The following is a 10,869-nucleotide window of genomic DNA, read 5'->3' as shown; positions in this document are numbered from 1 at the left end:
TAAAACTATGTGGACCCGAGATACGCCGGAACACACCAAGAGGAAACTGTGGGCTTCTGGTCGCAGGAAAGATATGAAACTTTAAAAAAATACGCCCCGAGAGTCAAACACAAGTGGCGACAGACACAGCGTGGGGGTTGTTAGAGAGTTAGAGAGATAAGAGGAAATGGAAAATGAACATTTCCAAAAGTTAGAAGCAGGTAAAAAAAAAAGAAATGGAAAGAGATTTGCTCTTCCAACTAGCCGAGTTAAGACACCAGCTCAGTTAAGAGGACAGCACTAAAATGATTGATTGTTGCTGCATCTTAAAGGTTTGATGAAACCATTTGGAAGGCGTGAAAAACACTTTGTTTCAATTCAAAGAGCAATGTCGTCTCGTCTTCTTGATCTGATTGAGTCAGGCTTTTACTGAAATCTGTGTAAAATGTTCCCAGATTTTTATTCCATAATATGAACAAAGTCAAGAGTCCTTGTCAATATTAGGTCTGTAATGATGAAAACTGCGCAGCTGAAAGCAGAGCGAGCGTGTGAAGTGACTCACTGTTCATCCTGGGCTCACAAGCACAGACTGGCTCGTGTTGTGTTTTTTCTCACCAAAGTTAGACAGTCAAACCTTGATGGATCTCATGTACTGGACAGTGCAACATCTCGTCGTGTTGTTGAGATGTATTTTACCAAACTGTGATGATAGCGTGGACTCATCTATAGTTACCAAAGTGGCTCAGCCTTGTTGAATTTTTGCTTTAGTCTATACATACAGTAATGGTACGTCAGCCATGAAACTGATCCACAATCAGGCCTAAAAAAGGATGTGATGTCACAGTTCTGATGTGGAAGCATATGAGGAAGATCTGGGTAATTTTATTCCCAGAAATCAAACTTTTTATGCCACTGAGCAGCCTCTACATGAATGAATGAAGGAATGGGCACCAAAGAAAATAAGGTTGGTAACCACTACGTTAAAGCCATTTTGGGGAATTTACTTCCTTTCCAGGAGACAGATGGGAAGATCCATACCACTCTCACTCATGTCTGAAACTGAAGCAAGAATGTGGTGAGCCAAGTGTAGCTTAGCTCAGCGTAAAGACTGGAACCATGGAGATGTAGCTATCCTGGTTCAAAACTGGAAGACATAAAAGGAAAGGTCAAACAAGATGACCTTCCAGGTCGGTTTGAACAGATGTCGCTCTGCTCTCAGCTTGAGATTCTTGGATCTCAAGATTCTGTCCATGAGCGTAATGTTCACGGGGGACCAAAGGTCACATCATTTTCTCTGTCTTCTTTTCTTCTCTTAGTCCCTCCGATGTCTCACTGGAGATTCCGCCCTTGATTCTGAGTACACCCTCACGTACAAATCTATGTGACTCTCTGCTCTCTCAAAGGTTGACTTGCAGACTCTCAATTATTTTGCTGATATAGTTCCAGAAAATACTTTTATTTGATTAAGCACTCATTCATCCATGGACTCTCGATGGGAGCATCAATATTAAACGTCTCCACTCTTCTGTCAAAAACAGTTCACGGAGGAATTTCTATCTCTGACCTGCCAAGTTATCCGGTCAAAGCTGTCGTTATATTTTGAGCCACTGATCCCTGTAGAGAGGCAACGTGTTACTTCTGCACCACATCATCATCAATTGAGCGTTTCTTCCCTTTGCCGTGGTAACCTCTAAAACTCACAATGAATGGACTTTTGAAAAACTGAGAGGAGAAAAAGAGAAAGCAGCATGGGAATGAGCCGAGAGGGAGACGGAGGTTTGAATAAAACTGAAGCTAAGCGAGGGATATTATGAGATGTGGCTGATTTTTAATTATGAATTCATCTTGGTTGCATCTTTAATTTCGTGTTAGAGTGTCTCCATTTAGTTTGCTCAGTTCATTTTCACACGCTTGATTCTGTCTTTAACAGCAAATTTGGGTAACATTTTTTCATACATAATTATGGAAAGCTGAATATTCATGAATAATCAAAGTGTGAATATTTGAGAAAATATTGACTCAGGGTTTGTTCGTGATTCTGTGTGAATTTTCTGGATAAATATTGATTAGAAACAGATCCCATCTGATCTTGTTGATGTCAATAATCATGTCTGTTGTGATGTTTGTTTCCAAAAACCAAGATAAGAGCTTTCTCTGACATACAGCAAGGAAGGAAGCTGTGTTTGTGGTAGTCCAGTCCTTCCAGAATTTAAAACCACAAAACTTTCAATTAATTCAATTCATTTGAATAGAATCACTGCAATAAGTGGATTGAACTTTGACTCATGAATTTGAGGTCTTGACCAAGCAAAGAACTAACCCTGACAATGTCGACCTTTGAGTAAATGAAGAGTCAAAAATGGAGGAAGCCATTACTGCTTATTAGCTGTGTTGCATCCACTTTAGTTCAAACTCCTCTGCGCGTTAAATGCTCTGCAAAGGACGGGTAGTTAGCAGACAGTCCTGTTGGCATCTGAGCTAGCACACTTTTTTTGAATGAACTGAACCCAAAGACAAAACACCAGTGGACTGACCTGCACAGCGCAGAGGACATAGAGAAAAAGCTCTGAGAGATATTGTGGTTGACTAGAGCTAGTGTGTACTGGGTAATAGTTCCACAACTAGTCCTGTGTGTACTCCCTAAATCTATAAGCATCTCGAAGCTGTGATGGCCGAGAGGTTAAGGCGTTGGACTCGAAATCCAATGGGGTTTCCCCGCGCAGGTTCGAACCCTGCTCACAGCGATAGAAAAAGAAACTTCATGCAAAATGTCTTTGGGGCGGCAGTACCTCAGTTCATAGGGATTAGGGGCTTGGGAACCGGAGGGTTCATGTCCAGCATGGACAAAAATATGGAAGGTGGACTGGTAGTTGGAGAGGTGCCAGTTCACCTCCTAATAAAGCATTTCTTTAAACTCTTAAGTTTAATTTTGCTGTTTCACTTTCTGGTGGGATCAGACCTTCAGACCAACTTCTGGACTGAAAGTCATGCATTAGCTCTATATCTATTATATAAAAGTCACTCTGAGCTGTAGAACAGTTATCAGCGAATAACAGAGTAAACTGATGCATTAAAGTCTCAAAGTGTCTCTGAAATAGTGACTCATGTCAGTTCCTCGTCTTTTTTTTTTGTCTGGGCCTCGTATTTATGTTGAATAGATGGAGCGAGCCGGTGATCGATGCATTCTGACTGTACTTTATATTCACAGCAGCAGCTGCAGGCTGTTGGAAGCCTGCTGCCTGACTGACCGACCGACTGGCCAGTTGGCTTAAACAGAAAAGACACTCGAGATTGTTTGAGAGTGGAGCAGAGATCAAGCTGCTGGAAGCCAGAAGAGAGGGACAGAAATCAACGTGTTTCACAGAGAAGTCAAATCTTCTATCAGCCGTCTACTGATGTGTTGTATTGTGTGTAGAAATGTTTGGAATCAGAGAGTTGCTCTTCTGTAAAAGCTGTAAATTACAGACCTATTTAAGCCAAACAGCACTTTGAGTTATGCTGCATCTATAGTGCAAAAATGCATTTCCAGAAATAGCTTCTGGACACACAAGAAATGTAACAGCTCCCTGTGGATTTATACTGTATGGTTTGGAGGTAGATTACGGATATAGGCTGGAGTCTGACCATAATGTAAGACTATGTGCACACACAGTCTGATAAATCCAGAAATGTACCTTTCTCTTGACGTTTTGGCCTTTTGTGCACACAAAGTGAGCAAACAGAGAAATGGATTGCAATGTTCACCGGAGATTGCCTCCATTTGATGCAGCTGGATGAGTCTGGAGTGTGTGTGTCAGTGTTTCACGTACATATACCTCCATGTTTATGACCTTCAGAAACCCATCAGAAAGGTGATGGCTTCGCCTCGCAGCCTTATCAATAGCACATCAAAAGGTTGGAGAGCAGGCTGGATGGAGCGATGGTGTGTGTGTGTGTTTCATTGTTTGGTTCACTCTGCTGTTGCTGTACTGTCTGTCTCCTGTGGCCTGAACTACGAAGCAGGATTTGGGATGAGGTAACTTCAGGATTGACCCTGGGTTTTTCAGTCCTACGACGGTGGTGCATTTCTCACTGGGGTACATCGCCACAGTAACTTATGCTGTGGAGCATTGTGCAAATTGTAGAATGGACTAGATAGATAGTTAGATAGTTCAGAGACACAGTAGTTCGTAGCAGGGAGATTTTACACACAGGGGTGTCCGCCAAAGAATTTAACGAACCTGAGGCAGGAAGGTTGAGCCAGATCCAACTTTTGCATTTTACATTACAAAATACTGACACAGAATTTTCCCTCGGTTTGTGTCAAATGGATTGATGGTTTCACAGTGCTTACCTTCACCACAACACGACCCGAGCAGACCCTCTCACCCCCGACACACCAACGGACAACCCCACAATGCCTGATCCTGTTTCAATACGACCTAACACACCTGAATTTCCAACTGTCAGCTGGTTGCATTGAAATGTGGGTAGCGGAGGAGCCAGATTTTGACAAGAAGGAAGTGTAGAAACAATATATCTGGTTCTGCTGCATCGACCATCATGAGTCCGACTGTTACAGGAGTGCAGGAAACAAGGTCCATTATCAATTTTCACGCACAGGTGTTGAAATATGGTGACGCATAAAACTATAGGTGGCGATAGAGATGTTTAACTCTTCAACCTCCTCCAGTGTCAGTCAAGTCAAGAGGTCAAGTTTGACCTCAGAGGCTTTAAATGTAGGCGTGTAAACTTCTGGATTTGATGGATTAAATGATAACATATGGAAGAGCTCACTGACACCACACAGGTTTAGGTAATTAGTGATTAGCAGATGATCATAATTCTCTCTTTAATTAGGCTCACCGCCCTGGTATGATAAAGTAAAAAAAAGCATTTCATTATATGGTGAAAACAAATGACTCGCGCTCCAATTATCTACACGTCCTTCTGCCATCAAACCTCTGACAATCGATGATTAATCAAGTCCCTATCTGAAGTTATTCAATCTGGGAATATGTAATATTAATCAGGGATTGACAAAAAACACCCACCAGCCATTCACTTTACCGACTCGTATAATTACCTCTGCTGTCCGGATTTAATGAACTTCTCAAAGAATTAATGGCTAAAAAAAAATCCCAGAAAACTTTTTTTTTTTTTTTTCCTGACAGCTTCTGTGTGAAAAAGCTTTGTTAGATAGAGTCAGACAGCCGCGTGCACGGGCAGCTCCGCGTTGTTTAATCTTTACCTGTCAGACGGGGGTGAAATGCCTCCAGGCTGCCGGTCAGACAATGATGATGACGATGAAGACGGAGGCAGGTTTCCTCAGAGAGGCACTTCCTGGATCGGCTGGGTGGACTACAGGTGAGCCGCTCTTCATCGGATCTTACAGAAGAGAGAAATAAGGTTTTCTTCAGCTGGCAGGTTCTTGTCTGTCTGCAGCTACACGTCTTCATCACTGCTGGAAAACAAGTCAATATGGTGAAAATAAAGTCAGAATAGTGCATCTGTAACCACACATAATCAATTAGTACGTGTCTACTGTGACACAAGTGACATGCATTAAAGGTCCCTGAAGGGAAGAGAAGCAGGGATGTTGCAGCTACTGTATACAGCTTGCATCTTAACCACTCCACAGCCGGGTTTACCTGCAGTTTCCATCTCCGGCTTGAAGGAAATATACTTTGTAAAAAGAGATTTACTTTACTGTACACTGCCGGGAATATTTTAGTACCACTTGGAAACATTTTGAAGCCGGGGGAAAATAGTCTGGTTCTATCCAAAGTTCAAAGATCTGTCGACCAGCACCTCACTAACAGAGGGTGACTGTCGTCTAGTAATCAGAAGATCTGACACTGGTTGCTGGTTTGATCGTGGCACTTCCAGAGAAAGTGACGGTGTCCAACGACTCATTTTGCGTAATTATAAATAAACCTCCCAATTTTAAATCACCAAGTTATTGACATCAACTTCTGTCAGTCTGAAGTAACTTGAGTTCAACTCACTGAGTTCATTTCTGCCTTCTGGACACCAGAACCGGAAGATGTTTCCCTTCCCTTTGTGTGCGACTGCGTTATCTTATCTGACCTTCCCTTACCTTGCAGCGACTCCTCCTGTCTGATGCTATAAATATGAATGTTTTCACACAACACGCCCGGTTCAATAGCGGTTAAAAACAGCCTCAAGGTGTTTTATAATCCTGGATTTATGAAACCAGGCCAGAGAACAAAGGAGATCCAAATGGCATTAAAAGTGAGCTCAGTATAACCTTTCTTCTGTTTTATCCTTGAAACATTGATGTTAGACAACAACAGAGAAGAACTTCACTAATCCTGCCGGTTACTCTTTAAAGGCAACTCAAGTTTTTTCTATTGTTTTGGCACAAACCTGATCAGACCGCAGCAGACAGTCGAGTTGTCGATCGGTTCACTGCGAATCATCGCTGCCAGGAACGAACGTGCTCGCTGCTGGATTACAAAGCAAAGCTCCAGCAGCTCTGCTCTCTCAAAAGTCAACAGCTGAAGAGGACGCAAGTCTCTGAGATCACTACAGTAAACTCTGTACCAAGGTAATGCTGATGGAAACGATTCAACAAGTGCATCAGCAGCAGCAAATAAATCGTGTTTGATGTTGCCAAAAGGCTGCATTTAGTGTATTGACCAGTCAGACAAACATCCATTTAGACTGCATCTTCCCTGCTAATGCATCGATCATCTCTGCACAGTTTACTGGAACACACACGGATTTCACCATGACTGAAAATACACTATTTACTTGTTTATTTTTAGAAGGCTTCATGTAGCTATTAATGATATAAATGTGTCCAGGAAGTCCAGTCTGAGAAGGAGTATCACATTTTAATTTTGAAGAGTGCCGAGAAGAATTTTAATCAAGTCGTCAATCAGGGCTCTGCTGATAACTGGAGTGAAAATGGACTCCACCAGGACTCCACTATTTTTTGCATTAATGGCCTCATTAAAGGAAGAGAGAGAACGAGGTTTCATTGAACCTGAAAATAGCACTTCAATTCACCTCCTTCATTAAAACTGTTTTTCAGAGGAAATTTCATCTGAGCCTAAACCACCAGCTCGAAATTAATCATGTCGTTCATAAATTAGTTTAATATGGATTTACACTGCCTGTTTCTTGTGCTGGAATATGCTGTTACTGAATGTACATTTGTTTGTAGCAGGAGCACAAAAAATAGAAGAGGAACGTATCCAAATAGCTCCCAGAAGGAACGAACGAATGGCTGTCCAACCCAGCGAACAGAGACAGAAATGAAGCCAGACAGACGGGGACGGATGGCGGCTCAGCCAGCGGAGTTACAGCAAGATGAACTTATTCTGGAGGAATTCATCTCAATTTATTTTTTCTGTGCCAAAATCTTATTAGCTGCCACCAACTATTCTCACTAAAATGATTAAAATATAGAGAAACAGAGCAGCTGGATAATGAGGAGGCAGGGTGACAAACCCAGTTTGGTTGAGCCAGCTGGATGACTGCAGGGCCAACCTGCAGCAGGGACTCTGGAGGATGGGCCCGCTGAGAATACCAGAAATCACCAGCGATACCCTCGGATCCAGAGCTTTAGAGGTCCAGTGTGTCGGATTTAGGGGGCTCTATTTACAGAATATAGCAGAAAGGGAATATGATTTGCATAACTATGTGTGTACTCACCTGAAAATAAGACTTGTTTTGTTTGTGCTACCTTCGAATGAGACTACTGTATATCTACAAAGGCTGCAGGTCCTGTTCCACTGAGTTCACCATGTTGAACCTCCATGTTTCTACAGTAGCCCATAACAGACAAACGAAACACTAGTTCTAGATGAACCATAGACCGTAGTTTTTTCTTCACACTAGGAAGGAGAGGGCGAAACGAGAGGGTTGCAGTTAGAAACTACATTGCTAGATCTACAACTAAATCTATTGAACTGCTCTTTAACGGATTCTCTAAAAAACCGACAGGAGAAAAGTTTTAATATCCCATAGGAGACAGTCTTAACAGGGGACAGTGAATAAAAAGCATAATCAAGAAAAGTTTGCAATGAGAAAAAACAATGAATCCAAAGAAGTTCACAAACACACACCTAAGTACAGCGGCAACACACTTTTTCTTCTTCTATCTGGAGAAAGCAGCAAGCAATGACAGGATCATGTTGTCAGATCATGTTGGAGAATTCATGAGGGATACTCAGCTTCCTTTGCCTGGGGGCAGCTTTTCTAAAATGACAGGAGGCCAGGGGACCACTTGATAAACAAACTTTGATGATATTTATTCATACTAAAATTAGTAGGACTGTCAGATCGTTAATGTGGCATGATGAGACGACTACAAAGTTGTCATTTTCTCTCTTTTTGTGGTGCTACCAGGCAGGAATACTGCACTGAAGCTAGCAGGTATTCACTCTTTTTTTTTTACTTTGTATATAGCAATTGTCATTTGACAAATTAAACACGAGTGACATGAAAAGGGCAAATTAATCCATCAATTTTTCATTGAATTGCCCGTTGTCGTTGTCAACCATCCGATGTTTGCTGTCCCCACATAAATGGTCATAACAGCTGAGGTCAGTTCTGCCGGCTACACAAGGAACATAACTAAATATTTACTGATTGGTATAAACAAGTATAAATATTCCCAGTGTCAATCAATTTATTCATTGTGAATCAGAAAAGGGTCAACAGACCACCCTACACTCAACATGAGGCCTTCAGTTGCGTAACCCTGCCTCACAGTATGTACCGTATCTGCTAGTGCCACCTCTAGGGTGATAAATTAAACTCGCAGTGTAAACTGTGTGCTGTGAGTCCAGAAAGATGACTTCAACTTTCTGCACAGGTCTGACTTAATAAAGTTCACAAAAGTGATTTTTTGGCACCAGCAGAAAAGTCGAGGAAAACAAATGATTGACTAGCAGTAAGATGCATGTAAGTGGATCCAGTGTGGACACACAGCCACAGGGCTGACTGAAGGGGATGCAGGCAGAGAGCTGCTGTGTACTGGATGCTGCATAGATGTACTGGAAGGCTCTGGGCAGGAAGTGGGAAATGCCTAGAAGGCAGAAAAGACTGAAGGACATGGAGTCGTGTTTGACTCGACCAAAATCTCTACAAGCCCGAAGAGCAACTTAACAAGCCAGAAAACCAGTGACATCATTGGGCCATGCAGTGAAGCTTTACAGATCCACAGCTGAGGAACGGACCCTTACTGGTATTATGGTACACAGCTTTAAGGGATTATGTTATATTCTCAAGAAATCCAAGGAACAGTGGGACAGCATTATCTCCTCTGGTAAAGGACGGCGCAGTGTATCCTATGCTAAAGGAGATAAGAAAGGAAGCGTTGAGGCACCTTTCCTTCACATTTAAAGCTCATTTCACCCAGTTTTGAACCTTCCTAAACAAAAAAGACTATTTGAACACAACCGACAACCAAACAGTTTGTTCGTTACATGTTCAAGCATTTCAGTTGCCCCCTGTGCTTCTGGTGTTTTTTTGGATTTTGGCTCTGTTTTCTTGAACCTTGCCTGCCAGTTTGGACTTTTGATCTTCTGCCTGCTCCCAGTCAGATGTATTTGCTTGTTTGGATTTCCTTCTCAGTTTTTTTGACCTCTGCCTGCCTCACCACCCTGCAGGTCTTGAGCTTCGTGTTATTAAATCATCTGGACTGCGTGAGCACTGCCTCTTGGTGTCTGCGTTTGGGTCCATTTCCTTGCGTTCCCAGTGACTGTTTTGGTCTTTCAATGGGATTTGATAATATAGAATATCACCTTCCTTCCTCTCTTCCACACCGAAACTCAAACCTTTCACCTCACCTTCACCTTTTTACATCATGGGCACCTAAGACCAAAATCTACAAGATTAACCAGGACCAATGCATTTCTGCACACCTACCTACTCAAAAGGTATTTACCATGACATCAACATCAAAACTGACTCCCTGTCTCTTGCTCCAATCAGAGTAGCGAGAAACTTAGGAGTCATGACTGATGACCAACTAACCTTCTCTGATCACGCTGCCTCAGTTGGCCTGTCGCGTTACACTTCACAACAAAAAACAAGCCTTACCTGTTGGTAGCCAACTCCTGATACAGGTCATCTCACGACTCGATTAATAACAGTCTGCACAGTGAAACCCTTTCAGATGATCCAATGTTGAAATGATGTTCAAATGTGAAATTATTCATGTGTCATATTTTATTTTCATGAATGTGACACATCCATATTTGACTTTCTGTTCCAGACGTGAAGTTAAAATAAGTGGACACACGTGTTCATAAGAGAAGTAATAGCAGCACAAATTAAACTTTATAATGGAATGGGATTTTTCTCTTTGCTTTGATTTCTCCTAAATGGATATTAAATTTGTTCAAACAAGTGAAATGTCTGCACTTTTTTTTTTTTTTTAAGTGTATCTGATTAAAACTGAGCAGCCTCAGAAATGGAAATGTTCTTTCTTTGTCAAAGCCGTGCTTCAGATCTCTGTTCGCTCTGCTCCAATGAGATTTATTCACACAATGTCCGACAGGAGCAAAAATATAGATGAAAATACCGCAAACTGTGTTTGGTTTATCTCGCCTGACACGCTAACAGCCTCAGAAGTGGAAACATCTTTTTCGAGATAAGAGACGGCAGAGCTTCTTAAGCTTTCTCAAATATATGAAGGACGTACAATTACTGATTATCTCAGATCAGGCAGTGAGAAGTTGCGACAGAGCGTCTGGCGAGTGGTTGAAATGTCATGTTGATCCAACAGCTTATCTTTCAACGCGCATATTCCTTCCACTTCACTTCATGTGAAAGGAAATAGGACCCTAAACTGAGTTTGGACACTAGTTTTGACTCAGATAATTGACTTCTGTGGATCTGAGACAAAGCCATGAAACTATCATGTTCCATTTA

General features: G+C 41.9%; 1 protein-coding gene and 1 non-coding gene across 7 annotated transcripts in view; one reads left to right on the top strand and one right to left on the bottom strand.

Annotated features, from left to right (window-relative positions):
- The window catches only part of LOC104935900 (contactin-associated protein-like 4), a 160,709-nt gene that overhangs the window by 113,014 nt on the left and 36,826 nt on the right, over positions 1-10,869 (bottom strand). For 4 of the 6 annotated variants that reach the window (XM_027291863.1, XM_027291864.1, XM_027291865.1 and 1 more), the window contains one exon: positions 5,210-5,419. In XM_027291863.1, coding sequence (XP_027147664.1) covers positions 5,210-5,417 — 208 coding nt within the window. In that variant the 5' untranslated portion in view covers positions 5,418-5,419. Of the gene's footprint in view, positions 1-5,209; positions 5,420-6,348; positions 6,495-10,869 lie in introns of those variants that run through there. The other 2 variants (XM_027291867.1, XM_027291868.1) reach the window with 2 other exon arrangements.
- trnas-cga (transfer RNA serine (anticodon CGA)) lies at positions 2,642-2,723 on the top strand. The gene has a single exon. It is a non-coding gene; the product is annotated as a tRNA-Ser (tRNA).

The sequence above is a fragment of the Larimichthys crocea genome, chromosome II (genome assembly GCF_000972845.2).
Source record: "Larimichthys crocea isolate SSNF chromosome II, L_crocea_2.0, whole genome shotgun sequence".
NCBI lineage: Eukaryota > Metazoa > Chordata > Actinopteri > Sciaenidae > Larimichthys > Larimichthys crocea.
Note: the sequence above shows the minus strand (reverse complement) of the source record. Positions and strands in the feature narration are given on the sequence as shown.